Source organism: Panthera leo, chromosome A3 (genome assembly GCF_018350215.1).
Source record: "Panthera leo isolate Ple1 chromosome A3, P.leo_Ple1_pat1.1, whole genome shotgun sequence".
NCBI lineage: Eukaryota > Metazoa > Chordata > Mammalia > Carnivora > Felidae > Panthera > Panthera leo.
This window is the reverse complement of record NC_056681.1, coordinates 58,948,292-58,972,400: the sequence shown is the minus strand read 5'-3', so window position 1 is coordinate 58,972,400 and position 24,109 is coordinate 58,948,292. Positions and strand designations below refer to the sequence as shown.

The following is a 24,109-nucleotide window of genomic DNA, read 5'->3' as shown; positions in this document are numbered from 1 at the left end:
GGAGCCTGCTTGGGATTCTCTCTCTCTCCCTGTCTCTTTGGCCCTCCCCTGCTCCTCACATGCTCTCTGAATGAATGAATGAATGAATGAACTTAAAAAAAAATAGTGTTGAACCAGTTAAACCACTGACATTGCGGAGACGGCTTGGGATTCTCTCCCTCTCTCTTTGCTCCTCACCAGCTCTCATTCTCTTTCTCTTTTTCCCTCTCCTTCTCTCCCTCTCTCCCTCTCTCAAAATAAATAAACTTTATTTAAAAAAAAGAATCTGATAGTTTTTTCATAGACTCGAGAATTTAGCATCTTCTAGGGGTTGAAAACCACATGACTTAATATAGGTAAAGATAAGAATGTAACACCATTAAATATACTGAATTACTTAGTTAACTAAGCAAGTAAATCAAACATGTTTTGAGAGGCTGCGGCTGCATTGAATAAATAATAATAAATGCATTGAAGAGTAGATTTGACTAATGTGTACTCAGTGTATTTTAACAGCGTTTCACTTTCAACTGTGTTAAATTTGGCTAAAAGTGTAAAATTAATTATTTAAAACCATAAAAGGAATCCAAACTTCCCCCAACTTTACCCTGAATTACAGAGTTAAAAAAAAATGTAGTTGTGGCCTAATGGAAAGCAGGTGTATGATACTTTGTTAAGCAGACTAATTGGTGGTGATGAGCCTTGCACCTGCAGAAGGGTCATTAGTGAGGGTGGGATTCTGCACTCCTCCAGCGCGTGGGCCCTGAGCCACTCACACATTTAGAGTATGATTCAGTTCGCAGAAATGTTGTTTATCACCAGCTCTTCAGGAAAATACTGTTATGCAAGCTGAAGTCTCCTAGTACAGGAACCTTTGGGATTGCGAGGGACCTTTAAAAGGACTTGCTGTGTTGGTTTCCTGGTAGCTGCAATTGAAAAATAAAACTAATTGATGTCCATGATTAGTATCTGTTATTTAAATGTGGAATAGCACCTTTTGAATGGCTCCTAGGGTTGATGTAACAAGAACTACCGCCTGAGCTAACATTCATCAGGCTCACATTCTAGGCGGTTTGCAGCTATTGTGTCCTTGTCTCAACTGCTCTGTGAAGGTGGATTTTGAACACAGGATCCTCCTGCCCTGTTGCCTCTTTGCCAGCGGATCGGCATCTCTTTGATTTTGGCGGGGCTCCCAGGGCACAGCTATGTGCTGAGTAAGTAGTGAACAAGTGTTCAAGGGCCAGGAGGAAAAAGGAAGGAAGGGATGATTTGCAAAGGCCAAAGGACACTCTTTCTGCCCTTTTGTTCTGAAAATGTGAAAGAGAAGTTTTCCCATAACGTTTCCGAAAGAGGGTGGGCGAACATTCTCAAAGTTGTGGGTTTTTAGGTTGGGATGTTTCTAATTTTTTTAATGTTTATTTATTTTTGAGAGAGACAGAGTGTGAGCAGGGGAGAGGGAGACAGAATCCAAAGCAGGCTCTAGACTCTGAGCTGTCAGCACAGAGCCTGATGTAGGGCTTGAACCCACAAACTGTGAGATCATGACCTGAGCCAAAGTCAGACACTCAACCTACTGAGCCACCTAGGCACCCCAGAGATCTGAGTGTTTCTAAAAGGTTTATTGCTAAACCTTGTAACACCTTTGTCACAGAAATGAAATAAAGAGGAAACAATGCTCAGCATTTTAGAAGAAGGCCCTCTAAAAATTATACATATCTGCATTTACAGATTATGTCACCACAGCCTGGCTTGAGATACACGACCACTGCTCTGTGGAGAAACTTCTCTGAGACAACCCCCCCCCCCAGACTAACTTTTGTTTGTTCCTGCTCTGGGGGCACCAGGGAGCTATTTCAGGGCTGAACTAGGGTCCTGTCCCTCCTGGGAGTCCTGGCGAATAGGACCTGGCCCTCTGGGGACCCCAGTATCAGTCTCCAGGTTTGAGCTGGGCCCTCCTGAGAAAACCAGATTTCAGCCTCCTGGAAGTAGGTTAGATCACCTGGGCCTCAGGGGAATTTCCCCCAGCGTGTCTGGTGCTTTGTCCAGCTCCTGAGCCCAAGAAGCCCGGATAGTGGTTTTTCCTCTACAGAGCTGCAGGCTGAACCAAACACGGGGAACATAGGAACAGCGGCAGGACCGCCTCTCCAGCATGGGGTTCTGGCGCCGCTGGCTCAAGCCTGTCCTTGCCCCCAGCAAGTGTCCGGTGATCACTAGGATTCATGGGGGAGTTGGGGGAGAAGCGTCAGGTGGAGGACGCCCCCAAGCAGGTGGCCTCAGCACCACCACCATTGGCCTCAGTGTTCTTGCAAATTGTCAGGGCTGTGCACCTCTGCAGGTGAAGCAGCTGATTTCACTGAAGAAAAACACGAATCGATTTGTCTCTGAAGGCAGGGAAATGGTAGTGGGTGTCAGTCCACGCTGTTCTTTTTAGGCAGTTTTGTTTGTCTTGCCTTTTTTTTTTATTTTAAAGAACCATCTCTCAAGCTTTCTTTGAATTTTCCCCATTACCTGGGTCCCCTGGCTGCCCCCTAGAGGCTGGCCCAGGCCACCCAGGCTGGGCTGCTAGCCGGCACACCCCTCTCCCCGAGGACGCAGCACATCAGTAGTTCAACACAGTGCACGGTGCTGCTGAGCTGACCTACTTTTCCTGTTTGCCCACAGCAGGCTAAGCCTGTTTAGCGTTGTCCAGAGGGGCTGGGCAGAGCAAGGAGCTTTCCGAGGCGTACAGATGGCAGTCTTCTGGGTGAACGTGGTTTAATCTGTTTGCCCTGTTTTCCATTAGTCTAAAGGGTTAGGCCCCAGCACCCAAGGTGACGTGGGGACAGGGTCTGAGCGCAAGGCATCCTGCATCCTGATTCAGCCTGTCTCCTGGAGATCCTGCATTATGGTGAATTATTGCTGGGAACCAAGGCTTCCTTCCAAACTTTAAAAACAGATTTCTCAATGGAAGCCCTTCAACCATATCTCCTGTAGCAGGAACCTGTACTGAGCCCCAGGAACCTCTGCTTGCTGAGATGCAGAGAAGTTGGGAACTGTGTTTGTCCTCCCTTGAGGGGGCTTCCTTCTCATGTGAGTGTGTGAGTGTGTGTGTGTGTGTGTGTGTGGCAAGAGGTGGCTGGCGCAGGGATTGACTGGGTAAGGCCAAGGCACTGCAGAAACAAATAGAGATTATAATGAGGTGGGGCAGGGTAGGGGTGCTTCCCTGACCTTGGATGGATAAGGCTGGAGGGACGAAGAGGCTGGTGTTGCCAATGTAGGTGTCAGGGGACAGGGACGGAGGAGAGGACAGTGTGACTGTGGATGGCAGTTTGTCATCCAAAGCTGTGGATGCCATGCTCAGGAACGTGGAGTAGATCCTCTGAGCAGAGGGGAGTGTGCACTAGCGGGTGTATATATGCCCCCCAAACACACACATGTATTTACTGCCTTTATTCTTTGCTGAAATATTGCTGTATTGCTGCTTGTGGGCGTAGGATAGTGTCTGTTAGAGTTGTTCAGGGAAGAAAATCGTAGGATCAGAGAGTCATGATTAAATAAGCTGACATATGAGAAAGCCAGAAGCTAGCGATTTACGGTTTTTCACTAATTCCTGCTGTATTTTGTGCATTGCAAAATGCCTTATGGAAGACGTCCTGGGCCTGCCCTTTCTAATTGCAAAGCCCTGTCTGACTGAACCGTCCTCACAGTGGGGCTTGCGTCTGGAACTCTCCTGGACACATTGAAGCCACTGCCCCCAGGGGAGAGTCAGACCATCAGGTACATTGTGCATTTCCTGGGGTCGCTTCATTAGACATTTATAAGAGGAGAGGATTCAAACTCTGTTTGAAAAAAGAAAAAAATAGACTTCTCATACTTTCTCTTGCAGTTTCTTCACTGTTATCTGGCCAGATGGAAGGAGAGAGATCAAAAATGCCTTTAATTTACAGCATGAATATCTGAATGTACAAAATGAGAAAACTGGAGGTTTCTAGTCCTGCCAGGGAAAAACCCAAATGGCCTTTAAATGGTGTAGAAGTCAGGCCTTTTTGGACCTGCTCACACTCTTTGCTTGTCTGATGAGCAAGACTGTCTCAGGCAGTGATCATCCATACCGTTGGCCAACGTCTTCCTGGTGGAAGTGCTTCGAGCCCCTTCTCTTGGGTGGACTGGGGGCTTCCTAGCTCTGTTTTTGCATCTCATCTTCCCATGTGTATTATTGCGTCCATAGGGCAGGACTTTCTTCAGACTCCGTGTGTGGAAGGGGCTGTGTATTTCTGGAAGAGAAAATGGAAGGCGGGCATCCAGCGAGAGAGGGAAGGACATCAGTCTGTGTTGGAAATCGTCCTCCAGCCAAAGCTGGTGGGGCATCCAGACATGGGATTGTTTCTACAGAACATTCCTGTCGTGGCTACGTTACATCTCATGAATGCCATTTGTCCACTGGGGAGGTGGGGCACCCCTTTTCCTTCTGCCCTCCCTAGTCAGGGGCTGCTTTCTGTTGGTGGGCTGGACCTCTCCTTGGGGTGCCCCCTCACCAGGCCCCTTGTGACATTGGTGATTGTGGCTCAGTCTCCACACTGCCTGCCCACAGAGGCACATGCAAGATGTCGCACCCACAAGAGGAGTAGTGGCTTTGAGCAGGCAGAGAGACAGACACTGCCCAAGGCACAAGACCACCCTCTGCTTGCTTAGACACGTCTGGATGTTAGCCATCAAGGCCCATTTCCCCACCATAGGCACCAGATACAACCAGAGTCATGTCAGGAGGGGAGGGCTGTCCAGGTGGCTCGGATGACCTGTCAGGATTCCCCACCCCAGAGGAAAGCCCCACAGGCCAGCACCCATTTCCCCTGGGGGAATGATTCTCAGCTGAATTGTACCATAGAGCCAACAGCAGAAGCATCAGAGGATCTAACTTTATGGATACCCGTGCAAGTGAACACATTAAATACGGTAAGTCACCATAGGGTCTCACATCATGAAGAGTGCTCCCGTGGGCTCTTTGCAGCCCATGAGCTTGGCTAGGCCCAGCTGTCCTAGCATAAGTGGTGGGCACGCGCTCCCTGGCTTTCCATGGAGAACATTCTTCATTTAAACTGTAAAGAAAAGAAAAATCTTTCAACGAGAGGAAAGAGAAGACCATGCAAAGTAAAGCCATTTGTACTAGTGAGATGGGAGGCATTTGGTGTGCAGCTCTGGAGGTCTGGCCTGCTCTCATCACAAAGTCATGATTTCTGACCACTGCACTGTGAAAAAGGAGGCAATTCACCTTTCTTGCCCAGCTCTCCCCAGCCAAGTGCTCTACATGGGCGAGCTGCCCTCCTGGGTCTCGTATGGATGGGGGAAAGTGGGCATCACCCCACATTCGCAGTGAGCTAGCTGTTCCCGAGTCTGTGTCTAGGCCACCACGCTAAGTGAAGGGAAAAAGGCGGAGGACATTCGTACCTAGATCCTGTTAGCTCCCAAAGTAATTTCGTTGCCTCCCACAGTTAGCAGTTCACATGAAACATCCCACATTTTTATTAAACATTATTTGAAGCTCTGATAGGAAGCCCAAAAGTCCACAGCCTGGGTGTCCAAAACAAGCTTGACTTCCCCTCTCATGGACTTCTTTTTCTGCTCTTCTTCTTACAAACTTGAGCACAATTTGGATGAGTGTTTCCTGGGCCAGAAGGAGCTTTAGGACCCACGGTTATGTGGAGGGGAGCTGCTGGCTGGAGCAGGGTTTTATGGACTCATTTCAGTTTTTCTGTGGCAGCTGACGAGTGGTTCCCAACAAAGGCTTTCACTGACTCAGCTCTGAACATGACTCATAAATCTCCTTTTCCCCTCTTGCTGATTTTTATAGACATCTATTGTCCACACCCTGACCACACACTGTCACCCATCGGAATCTCTGGTTGACTCAGGTTTACACTTTATAAAGGGCCCTCTGAAAGGAGTCTTAAGTGATTGGAACCTAAGTTCCAAAGGTTGCAAGAGTAATATTTCATGTTAGGGTGACCCTAAACATCCAGATATCTAGATGATTCTTATTTTGGAAGTTCTTTGCTGGCCACACTATGTCATTGTGAATTTATTCAATAACTAAGTTTCTTTCTCTATCCATTCCTTCATTGCTATGTCACTGTTTCCCTGAATAATGAATCATCAGACCGTTGCATGGGGGACTCATGATGGTACCAGGCAGATAAAACCTCGGCGTTGACCGTGGAGAAGCTTGTGGTATAATTTTCATGTGTTCATGGAAACTTGCTGAGGTCGGGGCAGGGGTGGGGTCTCATCTGAGTTGTTTCTGGGAACTGGGCTCAGTGAGGCCGCCGGCAAGGCTCGGGAAGCACGGCTACCTGGGGGGATTGCCAGAGTGGTTGGGGTTAAGGATAGACGTGTCCACCTTGCATTTCCCAGGTCGAGGGATGTGCCAGAGTGTAGCGAGCATTTCTCAGTCGGAGGGGAATTGGGATTGCAGGAGCAGGCAGTGCTCAGGTTTCCACTGCCCATTTCCTTTAGAAAAGCTATTTTTTCCCCCAGAAAATGAATCATTGCAACCAAAACAACATTCCCTGGAGAGGAAGAATTAAAATGTGGAAGTTATTTTCTAGCCTCCCCCAGAGGACAAAGGGAGACGAGTGAGCATTGCAGTTCATCAGTGACTGTTTTTCAAAGTATTTTTATTTCTTAAATATAATGAGAAAAAATCATTATCAAGTTCCCACGTGGAAGACAAAGATGTTAATCCAAAACGACATGAGGTCCCCTCATCAGGGGCTGACTGGGAGGACAGAAGGCACCCTCCCTATCCACAGTAAATAAACTGCAGTCAGTGGGGGAGATGCATGTGCTTGGTATTGCCCCTTTTGATTTCAACCCATTCTTGCGTTTAATATTTTTTCTTTTTAAGGAACTATATTTACCAGGTTTGGTTGGTATGGTGGGGAGGAATATTAGGATTTTCCAGCTAACTTGGGGTCTATAATTCAAACCATTTCTCAGCCAGTTGGAAAATGTCATGCTTTTATTTTGTAAAATTCATTGACCTTTTAACACAACAGGCTTTATAATAGTAAGTTGGAGGAAAATTCAAGGCGATACAGAATGACCCACTGGGCCTATAGTGGTTGTACAAAAAGTTAGAAATTAAAGACCCTGAAGAGTAAGGCTGAGTAGTGATTCTAGTGACTCTGTCTGGCCCCCAGCCTACTTTTGTAAATAAAGTTTTATTGGAACACACCCACACTCATTCATTTGCATACTGTCTGTGGCTTCTTTTGCACTGCAACAGCATAGCTGAGCAGTTGCAGCAGAGACCTGAGACTGCATTTAAAATATTTACTAGGTAGCCCTTTACAGAAAAGGATTGCCAACCAACCTCTGCGTTAGTAGAATAACATAATTTTCATTTATGTTGCATGTAGGCTTCTCTGGAGACCCAGAAATGAGCTGCCAGTCCCCAAGTATGTCCCTGTCACCTGTATGATTCATTAGTCTCCTATCTCGCTGACACACTATGGGACCCAGGACAGATGTGCCATGAGAAAAGAGTTACACTGCCATTTGCTGGTCCTTGCTCACCAGGGGCCAGAGTTCCAATCAGTTATGTAGCAGTAAGTAGCTGTGAGAAAGAATGCTCCAGAATTCTTAGGGTAGAAATTTCACCTGGGTAATGAAAATGTCACTTACAGAACTCACTTGTGTTCTTCAGTTCAATTAAAGGCAATAGCTATTTCTTGAGGACATCCTCAGTCATTCTGTGTTTGCTCCATTCCCTTCTCCCCCCACCCCCAGCCTCATGACCTAGATTTCTGCTGGGTTATCACTGGACACCATGGACAGTCTGTGTGCATGTCTGTCTGTCTTTCCGCCATGCCTGCTTCCACACACACACACACACACACACACACACACACACACACACCTACACACACAGTTTTCAACACTGACTGGGAGACAGGAACAATAATCTCACTCTGCTCAAAGACATTTTATAGACTGAGGTACCAGTTCCTACTGCTAGCTTTTAACTTCTTATCATTACTGATATCGTGCTTAATAGTAGCTAGAAATTTTTGAGGACTTGTATGTGCCAGGGACTGTGCTGGGGGTTTCTCACTGATTCTCTCATTTTCTTCTTACAACCCCACAACGAGGAGGCCCTGCTGTTGTCTCCACCTCACCAGAGGGGCACTAGGACCCTGGAAGCACACATACTTGCCCGAGGTCACAAAGAGCTACCGAGGAAGCAGGGTTTCTGGCAACTCCGGGCCACCAGGGCCTTTTCCCCCTCCCAGAGGTGGATGCCAGACCCAGGAGCTCAGAGACCCAGTGTGCCCCACTAGCTCTGCCTCCTATTGCGGCGGGTGTGGCTCTCTGATAAATTCCTGGGGACTTCCTGAGTCCAGCCAGTGCTCACTGGCCTTGCTTGGTTAGATTCTCCAACTGGTCTGCTTCCTTCCTGGGCCCGAACCAACTTGCTTTATGCACCCCATCCTGCTGGGTGGTCTCCACAACCCTGCTTGCTGGCAGCCACAGGTGGTCTCTGGAGGTGGGACAGGAGCACCCATCTGTGGGTACCAATGGCCGCTAATATAGTCCTTCCTTTCTCTGGTCAGGAGCATCTCTAGGAAATGTTAGGTCTGTGTGACTGCATTCACTCTGCAGTGACCTTCCTGCTGTGCAGAGAGTATGTTTATTGAAATTCAAGTGAAGATGAGAAGAAAGGATGATCCTGGAGTTACCTGCCTTAGCAGGGGCTCAGGACCACCACAGTGGGAACATAAAGGTTAGGACAGTTACGCGAAGCAGGCATGGGATGGACAGGACTCACTTTGAGGCCTGTGCTGCAGGCATCACGCTGGCCCTTTATTGTATGCATGCGTGCAGAGATACTTCTCATTTATGGCTCACGAGCTCTCTGCCTGGTGGGTGTCAGCCTCACTTTAGGAGTAAGGGAAACAGAAACTCATGAAGTTTAAGGGACTTGCTCAAGGTCATAGAGCAAGTGGGTTGGAATTGAAATTTAAATCAGCCTGACCCTGAAGTCAGAGATCCACGCATTCTCAGTAGGCTGGGGGTGAAATGCCTGAGTCAGCTCCAAGGAGACGCGGGGTGGGGGTGGGGGGCAAGGGGGGGCTCCGCCTGCAGTCCTTGTGTCCATGGTCAGGTCACTCAGCCCTTCTGGGTGGTGCCTCCTGATTTGTAAGGGGAGGTAGCCAGAGCCAGCTCATTCCATCCATAGAACTGGATGGACATAACATGAGATTATAGTTTTTCAGAAGTTTGCTGTGGCTGAGGTTGGTGAGGGAGCCAGAGGCCCTTCCCGAAGAGTCCGATAGCGCTTTAGTTAATAGCTCCTGCACACACGACAGTTCCTGTCTTAATTTTTAGTCTTTAGGACATAGCTGTACCTTTAAATGTACTTCGTGAGTACTGTTACTCTGGATTACCCATGATCATTGAGAAGTTTGTGGGAGTCAGTGTTAGGCAATCACATCAGAATTCAGATAGGGTTTGGCTCTGGCTCTGACCTTCCTTTCCTCCCTCTCTGCCTGTCTCGCCCTCCCTTCCTTCTCTCCTTCATTCCTCAGATACTTATTGAGCACTCCATGTGGGTAAGGAGCAGGTCCAGACATCATGGCATGTGTAAAGATGGGTGATGCCTGGTCCTTGCCGTCAAAAAAGATAACCTGATTTTTTGAGTGTCTGCTGTGGGCCAGGCTTGTGCTGGGGTACTGTCACATGTGTAAACTTAATTCTTTTCCAGAATCACAGCTGTCCTCTGAGGGAGTTCTCTCGCACCCCTCGGATCAGAACCTCCAGTGTCCTCCCTTTCACTCAGAGCAAAAGCCAACCTTGGTCCAGTCTCCCTGGTGTGCATCCCTATGGCCCACTTCCCTCAAGTCATGGTCAAATGTGGTCTTATTAGCAAGGACTTGCATTGACTTCTGAAAGCTCCCAGAGCAAGACTCTGGCTCACTATAGCGCTCCCTAGCCTCCCCTCCCGCACCTGAGTCTCCAGTATTTTTCTCCACAGCAGTTACAAGCAGGTGACGATATTTACTTATTTACTTGCTTGTGGCTTGCCCCCACTCTCCTGCCTGACCCCACCATCTAAGAGCCACAAGAGCAGGAACTTCGCAAGGTGTCCTGGCACTCGGGGAATGCCTGTGGAATAGCCCACCCTCACACATGAACACCATGTTCGTGCTTCAGTGAACGCACTCCGTTACCTCTTCACAGAGAGATGCCGTGTACATGGATCAGAGGCCTCGGGGTCGCTAAGATTCAGCTTTTCCCAAATTGTTCTCTAGATTCAACACACTCCCAATCAAGGTTGCAGCAGGCATTTTATAGAAATTGACAATGTAAATTCTAAAATCTGCAAGGAAATGCAGAGACTTAGAATAGCCAAGAATCTTAAATAAGAAGAACAAAATTGGAAAGCTCACACTACATTGCTACCAGAAGTCCCTGTAAAACCAGAGGAGTTAAGCTAGTGCAGAACTGGCATAAAGATAGACAAATACAGGATGCTACAGAGTCGGGAAACAGAAGAAGTTTCCCTACACAGAAGGTTCGCTGTCTTCAAATAATATGCTCAATATGTTTCCAGGTGAAGTGCCTCTAAGTTTAAAGCAATGGGTCCAATTGTCAATCTGATGAAAGTTCAATAAGTATGTCTCAAAGTCTAAAAACAGAGAAGATAGTATATTCGTTGTACTTCTTTGAGGTTCATAATTGGATCTACCACTTTAAATTTAGAGATTCTTCATCTGGAAAAGGGGTATCTGAAAGCTGAAGAAAAACACTGTGTATTCTATGTGTGAATGTAACTAACATGCAGTTTAAAAATAAGTTTGTCGCTACCTCAGCTGGGTGATTAAGGCCAGAGCCACAGAGATACATGCTGTTATTACCCTTGATATGAAGTGATAAGAATGGCACTTTACCCCTGTGAACGTCCTCCTAAAAACCCACATGTCCAGCCTGACCATGAGAAAAAAACATCGGACAAACTCAAATTGAGGGACATTCTACAAATACTCCTCGAAATTGTCAAGGTCATCCAAAACAAGGAGAGTCTGAGAAACTAAGGAGGCATAATGACTAGGTGTAATGTGGTGTTCCAGATGAGATCTGGGGACAGAAAAGGGACATTAGGTAAAAACTAAGAAGATATTAATAAAGTATGGACTTTGTTTAATCATAATGCATCAGTGATGTTCATTAATTGTGCCAAAGGTACCATACTAATATAAGGTGTTCATAATAGCAGGTACTGGGTACAGGATATAAAGGAACTCTATGCCTTTGTATTTTCTGTAAATGCAAAATAGTTCTAAAAAATTTTTTTATTTTTCTAATTTTTTTAATGTTTATTTTTTGAGAGAGGGAGAGAGAGAACATGAGTGGGGGAGGCGAAGAGAGAGAGGGAGACACAGAATCGGAAGCAGGCTCCAGGCTCTGAGCTGCCAGCACAGAGCCCGATGCAGGGCTCCAATCCATGAACCGTGAGATCATAACCTGAGCTGAAGTCAGATGCTCACTGACTGAGTTACCCAGGTGCCCCAAAATAGAGTTTATTTTTAAAAAAATGTTTATCCTGTGTCTGCTACAGAGACTTGGTATATAAATGGAGCTGAATAGAGATTCTGTTAATATATGTATAGGATCACACAAGACATTTGACAAAAATGCCAGTGCAATTCAATAGGAAAAGAAATGTCTTTTCAAGAAATCACCCTGGAGTAACTGAATGTCCAGATTGGAGGAAAAAATTAAAAGATGATCCTTGACTGCTTTTACCCCACACATAAAATTTAATTTGCAGTGGACTGTGGATCTAAATGTGAAAGCTAAAATGATAAAGCTTCTAGAAGAAAACAGGATAATTCTTCATGACACTGAGGTGACAAAGATTTCTGAGGACACAAAAATCACTAACCTTGAAATTAAAAAGTTATAAATTGGACTTCATCAAATTTAAAAACTGTTCACCAAAAGATGCCGTCAAGAAAGTGAAAAAAGGCCAGCCACAGACTGGGAGATGTTCACAAATTGATCTCTAGATCTGGCAAAGTAGTGTATGCAGAAGAGAAAAACGTATAAATCAGTACAAGGAAGACAAAAAGAAGCCCAATTTTTAAGAAGAAAGAAAAGAAAAAGGAAATGGGCAAAAAACTTGAACCGACACCTCACAAAAGAAGCTATCCGTGGTCAAAAAGCACATGAAAAGATACTCAGCATCATCAATCATGAGGGAAATGCAAATTCAAATCCCAGTGAGATCCCACAACACACCCACTAGAATGACCAAATGTAAGAAACCAGTACCAAGTGTTGGCAAGAATGTGGAGCTGCTGGAACTCTCATATGTTCCTGGTGCAAATGTAAAATTGTACAGTACTATGGAAAACAGTTGGCAGTTTTTAATAAACTAAGCATATGGCTACCATATGATACAGCACTTACACTCCTAGGCATAAACACCCAAGAGAATGAGCACTTATTTCCACCAAAAGACGTGGGTATAACTTACACTGGTGACCCGTAGGGAAGGCGGTATCTGCCAACTTTCTCCACTTACAAAGTTACCATTTTCCTTTGTAACTGATAAATATATTGAGGGAAATACTTTTTTAAAGTTTATTTTGAGAGAGTGAGAGAGAGAGAGCATAAGTGGGGGAGGGGCAAAGAGAGAGAGAGAACCCAATAGGCCTTCACTGTCAGCATGGAGCCTGATGCAGGGCTTGAAGCCACAAACCATGAGATTGTGACCTGAGCTGAAACTAAGAGTCAGATGCTTAACTGACTGAGCCACCCAGACAACCCTTGAGGGAGATGCTTTAAACTATGCAGATATCCTGAGTCTTCTCAAACGTTTGCTTATTAAGCATCCATGAGTGGATCTTGCCTGCAACAATTATTACTATGGGGTACTGATGGTGATTTTCTATTTCCCATATTCTTTCTACATTTATTAATTAGAATTCTTCTGTAAGGGAGATCTGTCACCCTGCCCCTGTTTCTTTCTTTCTTTGTAGCAGTATAGACGCCTGAATAGTTTCTTCTGTGGGTTACAATCTATCGTTACTGATTTTGTGGCTTAAATAGTTACAAGACACTTCTCTGCCAGGCTCTCCTTCCTCAGCCTCTCATCATTATTGTATTATTATTTCTTGAGTGTTATTATTTCTACATGTAGATGCCTATACTTCAAATTTGGACAGTTGTAAAAGGTTTTTAAAAGACTCCAAATAGTTTGTGTTCCAGAAAAATCCAGACATATCCAGAACTGGAAGAGCTCCTCAGAGATGAACATTAGTGGCATGCTGGGTGTCCTTCCTGTTCCCCTTCACACCTCTCCACCCTTCACTCTGCACTGGGGGCTTCCCCACGTGGGTGATATCATGGCCTCCCTGCCTCAGCCTTCTGGGTGGTATAGCTAATAAGAGACACAAACAGGCGATGAGATGGGTGGAGAGTGAAGTGAGGTATTTATTCCCTTGACTCCCCTCTCAAAAGGTTTCTTCATGCCGGCTGCATCCTTCCACCAAATGCTGCCTCCCCTATATGACATACTCCTTCCAGGTTTGGCAAACTATTTGCCTCTGGTCCCTTCACCCTCAGAGCTGGTAACAGCTCATCTGATACCAACCCTAGGTAACCATACCATCCCTCTTGGTTCCCCTACCCCACCCACAGCTTGGTAATGAAGTCCTGTTTCCTGTTGGGATTCTGGCTAATAAATCTCATAAACATCTAACATACTTAGAATATATATTTATCGAGAGTAAAGATTCTATAGCTTCCCTCCCTTGTTCACTCTTGGGGTTAATCACAACAATAGTTATTTTCTCAGCTCCAGACAGACTCTCTTCTGCCTTCACTTAAGCTCATTTTCTCTTCCCTGGCTCTGTGTGGTCGTAAAAAAACAAAACAAACTGCTCAAAATCCTTTTCATTGGAAACTCTTTATGCAACTGGGAAGAGTAGTCGTCACCTCTTAAACTTCTCTACTCTTCCTTTACCCAAACCTCACAGGAGAGATTTTTTTGCCTTTGACCCTCCCCCTTTTCTTGTGTGCCTTTGGACCCTGTCTAGCTTCTGCACATCGTGAAGTAAAAGAATGGCTCAAAAACATGAGGCAGGAGGAGCATAGCCATGTTCATAGCAGCACTACTCATAACAGTCAACAGGTGGAAGCCACCCAGTGTCCGTGGATGGATGACTGGATGAACAAAAGGTGGTATAAACACACAATAGAATATTATTCAGCCCTAAAAAGGAAGGAATGGGAGCACCTGGGTGGCTCAGTCGGTTAAGCAACCTACTTCAGCTCAGATCATGATCTCATGGTCTGTGAGTTCAAGCCCCGTGTCAGGCTCTGTGCTGACAGCTCAAGGCTGGAGCCTGCCTCAGATTCTGTGTCTCCCTCTCTCTCTGCCCCTCCCCCACTTGCACGCGCGTGCTCTCTCTCTCAAAAATAAATAAACATTAAAAAAATTGATTTAAAAAAAAAGAAAGGAATGGAGGAATGGTGGTTGCCAGGGTCTGGGGAGAGAGGGAATGGGGAGTTAGTGTTTAATGGACACAGAGTTGCAATTTTATAAAATGCAAAGACTTTCTGGAGATGGTGGTGATGGCTGCACAGCAATATGAATGCACTTAATCCCACTGAACTATACACGTAAGAGTGATCAATTTTATGTCATGTGTATTTAATTAAAAAAAAAAAAAAACCTGGGGAGGGCATGGGACACAATGGGCTCAGTGACAAGACAGTGAGGACTTCAGTGTGGGGCTCCTGTGGCAGGTGCTACTGAGGAACTTGGCTTAGGGGCCCTGTCTCACCAGGCACAGTTGAGCAGAGTGGCACAGACAGGGGACAGATGACAGGAATCAGTCAAGACAACAGGAGGGATGGGGAAGAAGAGGAAGGAGGTATAGGTCATCACAGCTTCATGGATTCAGGAAATGTTTAAGGACAAACAAATATAAAACAGAGAAGATGTGGTCAATAAAGAATAGCTATTAGTCACTCCTAAATGTTTCATTTATGACTAAGCAATCCCAGTAATCCAAACAGGATTCCGGAACCTCAGGAAAGCAGTGTGAAGCCCACATCCCTCCTGAGAACGTGCTCTGTCCAGGGGCACCGGGTGAAGGGCTTGGCTTGGCTGGGTCCTTGCTCGTGACCTGGACGCATGGGCAGCCAGCACTTTCTTCAGAGCAGGGACCTGGGGTAGTGCATCACTAAATGAGTTGATGCCGTATTTTTCACATCTTAAAACTTTGAACAGATTCCATCTGGGAGACATTAAGCACATGCCTGTTTGCAGATGTGTTAACCCCATTTTAATTACGATACAAGCCTTAACTGCCGAATAGCGTGTCTTGCAAGTCTATCACCAAAATATGCCTTTCCGTTTACTGAATGGGGCATGTGTGTAAACAAGGGCTGTAGCTAGAATTCCTCCTCCTCTTCCAGCTCACACCCATCCCTGTGCACTTGTCAGACCCAGATCACAAAACCAAATTATCTTAGAAATATTCATTTGCCCCAGTAAAAGGTTATCTAAAACTTTAAGTTTCGAGAGTGTTAGTGCATTTGCAAAGCGTTGGTTTTGGAGTTCTGACTTCAGACCCTCTTACAACAGAAGCGTGTGGGCAGTGGCGATTCAGCTTCCCTGGGGTCCGCACCCATATCTCAGCCACTCTGCCCTCTATGCTACCGCATAATTCTCCTACAGTTCTCCCTGCAGGCTGTGGCCTCATGGACACCCTGAGAGTGTTTCTGCTCTGAGGGCTGGCTGGAGGGGGTTCCCCAAACAGGCGGGACCCTGGGAAACATGTGAATGAAATAAAGAGTCCGAGCATGCCTGCATGTGACAGAGGGACCCAGATCTGTGGGGCAGCAAGAAATCCAGCCGGCTGCCTAGGAGAGTACAGGTTCTGGGCGGTGAGCTAGTCTCTGATGACTTTGGGCTACAAGAACATTCCTGGATTGTTACTTAATTTTTCACATCTGTGTGCCTTGACTGTCTAGGGAAGTGTAAATGCCTGGAAGGACTATGGATTATAGTCCTTTGGGGCCCCAATTTCTTCCCAGCTGCATGTAAGAGGGGTCTGTGTATTTGAATGACCAGATAGATAAATGCTGTTCTTTACAATGTCATGGGCACCTTGCAGGTTTAAGGTTTGAGATAAACAGATACTTCCTTGAGCCGGGTGTAGACAACAGTTGTCAAAGTGCAGTCTGGGGGACCCCTGGTGGGTCCGGGAGGTCAAAACAACTTTCCTAATACAAACACATTATTTGCCTTTTTGACGCTTGTGAATATACAGTGAACCTTTCTAGAAGCTCCTTGAAAGCTATGACTGCATGGCTCTGACACCTAGAATGAGTGTTTGGGGATTTAAGATTTTTCAGTTTGAACCCACATACATATACAAGAGCTCTTTGGATCCTCAGTCATTTTTGAGAGTGTAAAGGGTTTTGCTGGAACCAAAAAGTTTGAGAACCTCTGGGCTAAGACTTGTGGGTTAAATCAGAGCAAAACAACGACCCCAGGAAAGACCTAGAAGAAAGGTCTAGAAGTAGACGCTAATCATCTGTTCTTTTTTTGCAGGAAAAACTGTGTAGAAAATCTAATGGATGAAGATGAGAAAGACAGGGCAAAGAGGTAAGAAGGAGCATCTTCCCTGCCTTGGTCTGTTCCATGCCATCTATGAGGCTCAAACATGCTTGTCCTCTTCCAACATAGATGAGCTATCCTGTGCATGTCCTGTGCAGCGGGACAGGGCACTAGGGACATGTTCTCGGTACCCACTCTCCTTGAAATATTGTAGTGCTCTACTAAAAAAATGTAGACCAGCTCCCCCAATTTTGTTCCTTATCCTGAAATTCCTCATTGTCTGGGACTTGCCAGGTGGTTTATATTTTCCACATGTTCATGTCTTAACCCTGGTGACTTGGGTCTCCTTTGAGAGGCCGCTGGCTCTTGCTTTTCCAGCACAGACACTGCTTAGCAAGGCAGCATGACCGGAGAGCCAGGCAGACCTGAGTTCAAATCCCGCTCTGCTGTGGGGAGTTGCCTGGCTTTGGACAATAATAGTAATAATCATTCCCAGATGTTGACCACGTAGTAATCACCCTCATGTGCTACGTGCTTCCATATACCCTATCTCAGTTTTCTCACCTGCACCTGGAGATATCGTAGCCACCTTGCACTGCTGTGGGATTGGCCAGAAATCCTAGTTCATTTGCTGGCATGTCAGAGCTCTTATAACCCTATTCTTGCTTATTCCTTCACTGGGCATTGATTGACTACCTACTGTGGGTAAAGTGGAGTCATAAAGCTGATATTTTGAAGGTAAAGACCTGTCAAATGTTACCAACATCGCACAGTTTGCCCCCGTGGGCAGTTACTATGTCAGGCTTCAGGGAAATAAAGATGATACGAGGAGGACACGGGTGAATGGTAGGTGGTTTGTAGGTGACTACAGATGATCAAGCTGCAAGTGACAGGCCCAGCAATGGAGTGTGTTCTCCTGGGAAAGTCTTCACTCAGGCCTGAGGACAAGCCTTCTCCCTCCAGTCTCATCTCTTTCTGTTCCCACAGTTGTGTGTATACCTGGGGGCAGGGGGAGGAAGAGGGGACGGTCCTTCAGTCCCCTGTGACAGGCTCTTGAACAGTTGCATGGCTGAAGGGATTGCCCACTTCCCTTCACAGAACCCACTGCCTGGTTGTCACTTACAGAATCCTCCACTTGCAAATGTTGCAGCCTTCAGAGATCCCCCAGTTTGGCATCTCCAGGGAGAGGGGCATCTGTCTTTCCAGTGTCACCAGTTGGGGGGCGGAAAGGGTGGTGGGCATGAAGACAACAAATCCCCAGCCACTCCAGACCTGCTAGACCTGAATCTGCAGAACACAGTGGGAGTCTGTATTGGTTGTTAATTCCCCCAAGTATTTCCTTAAAGAAAAATCAGGGAGCAGGGGAAATGGCCAGAGTTGTAGGCCAGACGGGGTTGGCATGGAGTGAGGATTGTCGAAACTGGATGGTCAGCACGGGGCGGGTTCATCATACTCTTACCTCTATACTTCTCCATGTTTCAAATTTTCTCTGATAAAAATTTGAATAGACAACAATTCAAATAATACCTCAGTTTATTCTGAAGGAACATGCCCTTCCCTTGGCATTGGGAAACAGGACTCCCCACAGCCATGCTTCTCAAACCTTAGGCCACAGCCTTCAAGGGTCACAAAATCCCTGTGGTCCCAAGTAACAAGTGGATGAATAGACTAACCCAGACCAGACAAGAATAGAATCTTCCTGCCCTCTCTCACAGACAGACTGGCTTCCGGTTCTTTCCTCTGTGTGTTTGACCTCTTGGTTTCCTCCCAGGTAGCTGTGGATTGCGTGCAAAGGCAGACAGCAGCGCTGTCCCAGATGATGAATTCCAACAAACCCTCACCTCTCCCCGCTTCCACTTCCTCACCTGCAACACTAGGCAATCATTTCTGTCCTGCAGCGACAGGGTTATTTGGGGAGGCAGCCACAAAATACACAAAGAAGCTCTTTCGTGTGTGTGTATGCGTGTTAATCGTTACACACGTGTGAAAATACAGGACACTCTCATACATTTACAAGGTATTCTCCTTGGTTAGCAGCATGAAAAGATGGGTAGGGGTGGCCAGCAGTCACCGAGTGCTTCTTGTGTGTCCTAATCCTCTACACTAAGTACTTTTCTATGCGTTAGCTCGTGTCATCTCAATGTTCTCTGAGGTGTGTTTCATTGTTATCCCCATTCTACAGAGGAAGAAACGAAGGCTCAGTAACATCATAAAGCTCTCACAAATGGCAGACGTTAAAGTTAAACAGGCTTCCTAACCTCAGATTCTGGTCCTATTCCCCAGACTACAAGAAAATCCCTTCATGTAGGGACTAACCCAGTCTGTCTGGCAGGCCCACACTGAGAGCTGTGTCGTGGTGTAACTTCGGAGTCCATGGGAGTTTGCTTCTGCCATCCTCATGTTAATGTCACCTCCCAGGCCCCCCCACCTCAGCCCTCCCTCTACTGCACTGCTTACCTCAAAATGCAGAGGAGATGAAATGCTACCATTCTCAGGGGTCACCAGATGGAGACATTCCAAGAAAATCTTGGCTAAAAGTTCTTAGAAATAAATCAGGTCGTATGCAGTTTCTTTCCATTCACTCCCACCCCCCGTGGCTTTGAGGAGGTGGGCACGCATGCTCTCACACTGCCCGTTTGGGAGTCTCCAGGCACACATCTGGGGTAGTGAGGTTGCTGGCTGGCCCTCACCCCCTCTCGACCTCAGTTGGGGAAACAGGTCTAGAACGCTTGGCAATACCCAGATCTGTTTGCCAGAATAGCAGTAATAATGCAGGATCCCTCATAACACTTGGGAGAACCCAGGAGGAAATAACCATAATCCTAAGATTATATCCGTCTCAAAGCCTCTGGTTGTGCAGGTTTTGTAGCAGCAGCATCGGGAGGCCCTTCCCCTAATCCCACCTGGAGGCCTGAGAGGAATAGTTTTCACTCACACAGTTTTTTTTTTGACAAGATTAGAAACGCTTAGCTTCAGATCAAAACCCTCATTGTCTCCAGAAAACACACGCTATGTTGGGCAAGGTTTCCAAAGCTTTGGGCAATTCATGGTTTGTTCGGATTGTTTGATCAAGTATTCTGAACCGGGACACAGGTCCACTTTCTTCTGCGAATTTCCGTGTAAAACCAGCGAGTACTGAGTGCCTATTGTGTGTCAGAACTATTTGCTGTTTTTCCTTAGGGACAATACAAAAACATGGTCCATGAACTCAAAAAGGAAACAGTCTGATTGAGAGACATTTGGAATCCCTAGATAATGAGGTTCACAGTTTACCATTTTGTGGTCCAGTGATGCACATGCCTTTCTAATTCTGGTGTGACATAGTTTTGCGGGACGTGTGTCTGTGTGTGTGGCGGGGGGAGTCATCCAGGAAGTGGCGCAGTGGGGCAGGAAGTGCAGAGCTTAGTTAGGAATGAGACAGGCCTGGCTTTGACTTCTGACGCTTTTACTTTCTGTCCTTGGATGAGTTACTCAACTTCTGTTACTGAGGAACTAAATGCAGCTGCGTGTAAGCGCCTCCTCGCACACTGCAGGGAACACAGTGCTAATAAGAAATGCTAAGATGTATGGAGCACTCAGTGTGTGCCTGCGGCAGCTGACATGCGTAAGCTCTCTCATCCTCACAACACCCCCCTCAACATAGGCTTTTACCAGCCTCATTTTACAGTTGAGAAAGCCAGGGCCTGGAACCACACAGCCAGTAAATGGCAGGCAGGGATTCAAACCAAGGTATGATTTCGAGTTCTGGGCTCCTAAGGACCTCTCCTGACAGTCAGTAAGTGGAAGCTACTCCCTTTGGTCAACCATGTGCCCAAGGGGTAGGGACAGAAAGTGTTGTATGAATCCTCGCTTTCCAAAGAAAGCCAGTTTCTATAACTTTGCAGTGTTGTAAAGTACAACTTACTCCATTTCTTGAGAGAACGGAACACTAAGAGGAAATTCTTTCATGGTGGCCTCTTCCTTCTGTCCAGTATTGAATGAGTAATTCATCAGCATTCGTTAAAGTTACATTAACTCCTACCAGCTGGGAAGTTTTGTTTCCCTAATTGTGTGCATTTTTGTCGCAGGAGGGAAGATGGGTGGTGAGTTGAGAGCTATCGCTGCCTTTTGTTAATAAGAATGAAGAATGTCAGGCAAAATAGCTTGGGGTTCTCAATAAAGGATGCTGGTTTGCAAACACAAGCTAAACAATTTTATTATTCTTTGACCCTCATCCTTACAGTCTTAACACTGATAAAATGGCCAGGCAAGAGGGAGAGAACATCGCTGCAACCGAGACACTCATCCATGCACTTTTGCAGAAGCAAGTGTTGCAAAAAGAAAAGCTTTAGCCTTAGTATTCCTCCTGGCTCCCCCCAGGGTAGTTTGTCGACATGGACCAATGACTGAGACCATTCGGGCACCCTTCCATCAGTGTTGGTTAACTAAGAAATGTACTAAGCAGCGGGAAGATAAAGAGGAGGATACACAGCATCACCCTGCCCTCAAAGGATTTTGGGGCAAGTTAGGGAGGCTTTCTTGAAAACAAGCATAAAGGAGAAATCATATCTTGCAGGGTCTGTGTTGAGCTAAGCCAGGATGATGGTCACAATTCATAAGCTCTGTTTCTCAGCCAAGTGCCTTTCATGGAGAGTAATATGGTTAAGAGGAAAGACTGGCCTCATTTTATTGTTTCATTTCTCTAGATGTAAATTCTGTAGGTCTGAAAGGAAAGGCTAGTCCGATCCACGAAGGTTGTAGCCCACTTGGAGGACTCCAGCTCCGGGCACACTCACTGATGCCCCTGTGTACAGGCTCAGTGCAGAATGAAAAGCCTGACCCTGTGCAGTATATGTCGATGTTTCCAGCTTGAGCCTATCTTGCTAATTTTGCTGTGATTTTCTTTCATAGGCTCTTGACTGGGAGTTACGCATATCATCATAAGCCCCAACACAGGGAAAAAAATGATAGTAAAAACATTTTTGATACTTCCTTTCTGTTTGTTTTATTTGGTGATTAAGGCAGCAGCAGGCATTGCAAGAATATAGACGTATCAGGACACACGATTCATTTATATTACCCTGTAATTTCCAGATGAGTGATTCTGTATTCCAAACAAAGGGAAAAAGTAGAACTGTACTCGCAGGCAGAATGCTAATTCTTACTGTGGCCCAGTAAACAGCAGAATGGAAAAAGGGCCTCCCTCTATTTGGGGCTCTTGGCTTCTACCCTAGTGGGGTACTTTGGTCAGCTAAGAAGCATTGTCAGAAAGAGAATTGTATGCCTGGTAGGCTTAGAAACTTGGGAAAGTCTTAGCTCAGGGACACCCAGAAATTCTCTGGGAGCATCTGAGGTAGAGAAGAATTCACTAAAAACTCTTTCAATAATTTCAATAAATTTTAAATTGAAAAAGGGATGGGCAGAAGTCCGCCATTTTGAAAATGTTTCTTTTCTGCAGAAAAAGCTAAATATTCCTTTGAGAATTTCAGTGACAAGTTGCTAAAGATTGTGCTCCCATGAAACTCTCCCTGTGTGACTGTTAAGTAAGAATCACTGGAAAATTAGGCCAGCTTCTCATTTGGGCCCCAACATTTCCTGATACCTCTGGGTAAAAGTAAAGATGTTCCGGTTACATCTCAGGAAGAAGGAATAGCACAAGCCGAGCACAGTCATCCCACAAACACTTCACCAAATGTCTGCGGTAGAAAACAAATTGAGTCTCCAGAATTCTCCATGAGGTGAGGGAGACATCATCCTGACCCATCTAGCTCCACATGGGATGACTTTTCTCTCCACACACCCAGATGATATTCTTTCCTGGAACCAAGCTGCTGAAGGCTCCTGAGCTCAGTGGTGTCCCCAGCCCCCACAGTCTGGGCGTGCAGGGAGGCTGTCTGACTTATGGTCATGAGGAGGTGTGCACCTGTCCCAAGGACCCAGGCCTGGGCACAGGAAGGGACTGCACTGGCTTTAAATGGAACTTGCTTTATGTCAGAGTTCCCTGGAATGTATTCTGAACAACACTAACCTCAGGAAATGCCCCCCCCCAAGACAAGTTTGGGCCATGCTGTTTACTTTTTCTCCCTTTTGGAGAGTTTCAGGGCTCCTTAGCACATTGAAAGTGCTAAAACTGCAATTAGAAAATAAACCAAAATCTGTTCCATTTTATGTAACTGTGAATTTAAAAAATTATCTGGAGGAAAAAAACAAAAATTGGTAACAACAAAATAAACTTCTCTGACCATAGTCCTTTTTCCCAAAATAATTCTTCATGATTTTCCATGGAAGCCCTTTTACCCAACACTGTCTTAAATCAACTTTATTCCCATCATTTTAGCACATTTTCTTACATATGAAAATACACCAAAACAACATTTGAAAAATAGTAAAATGTTTAAAGAAGTAAATAAATCTCATTTATAATCATACTACCTAGAGATAGACACCGTTAACATTTTGACGTATTTCCTGTCTCTTCCTACATGTCCATCAAATTTTAAAGGGAATACTCTTACAAGGTTTTTGTTAATGTGGCTGATCAGACTCTAATTTATTCTTCATGAAAGTTGACCTTTCACGGATAGGACTGTCTTAATGTGGAACATACTTAAATTTATGTCATGCCTGTGAGCATTGCATTGTTCCATTTGCCTCTCCGGATGTTGACAGTGAGCACCTACTTGATATATTTCAATTCTACAAGAAACTGTGAGTTCATTCCTCAACCACTCCCTCTGTTTCAGGTACTCCAAAGACTTGTAGAGACTTCAAAAGAAGCATAAGACCTAATTCCAATAAGGATAGCCTTCTCAAACAGGTTCATTTTGCTCTGTGTATAATACTCAAGTCTGAGAGGGCTCATCTGCACGCTTATCAGTTCCTGTCTCATACTATAATGTGGAACTAGTTAGCTCAGTGTAGATATGCCAGAATTCCTGGTCTGGAAGGAACCTTGGGCATCACTGAGTCTTTCTTTAGGCATTAACTCTCCTGAGTATCTGTTACCGTGTAAATGTGCCTCTCCAAAATGTACAGGATTAAAGCGACAGCATTTATTTGCCTGTGGATCTTCAATATGGGTATGGCCTAGAAGGGAATGCTTGTCTCTGTCCCATGTGGTCTCAGCTAGAGCTGAGATGGTGGGCTGGCACCACCTGAAGACACACTCATTCCCATGGCTAGTGGTTGATGTAGGCTGTCAGCTGGGACTGTGGCTTTCCGTATGGAGATGTAGCGGCTTCCTCACAACACGTGACTGGGTTCCAGGGTGAGCGTCATGGACAAGAGAGTCAGTGGGGAGCTGTGTGTCCTCTTACTCCCTGACCTTGGACGTCAGGCAGTTCCCTTGTGCTACATTCTGTTCCCTTAGACACAAGTCACTGAGGCCAGCCAGCCCACACTCAACGGGAGGGGAATTAGAACTCACCTTTTAATGGGGGGAGTGAATTTCAGACAATTTTTAATTCTCCAGCTTGAAATCACCTTATCAGTGTCCTCACTATTCTGTAAGAGGAAGCCAAGGTCCATGGAGGTGGAAAT

General features: G+C 45.8%; 1 protein-coding gene across 1 annotated transcript in view; it reads left to right on the top strand.

The window, feature by feature from the left end:
* NPAS2 (neuronal PAS domain protein 2) overlaps positions 1–24,109 on the top strand; it is a 194,090-nt gene that overhangs the window by 92,940 nt on the left and 77,041 nt on the right. The window contains exon 5 of the mRNA XM_042931973.1: positions 16,586–16,639. Coding sequence (XP_042787907.1) covers positions 16,586–16,639 — 54 coding nt within the window. The remainder of the gene's footprint in view (positions 1–16,585; positions 16,640–24,109) is intronic.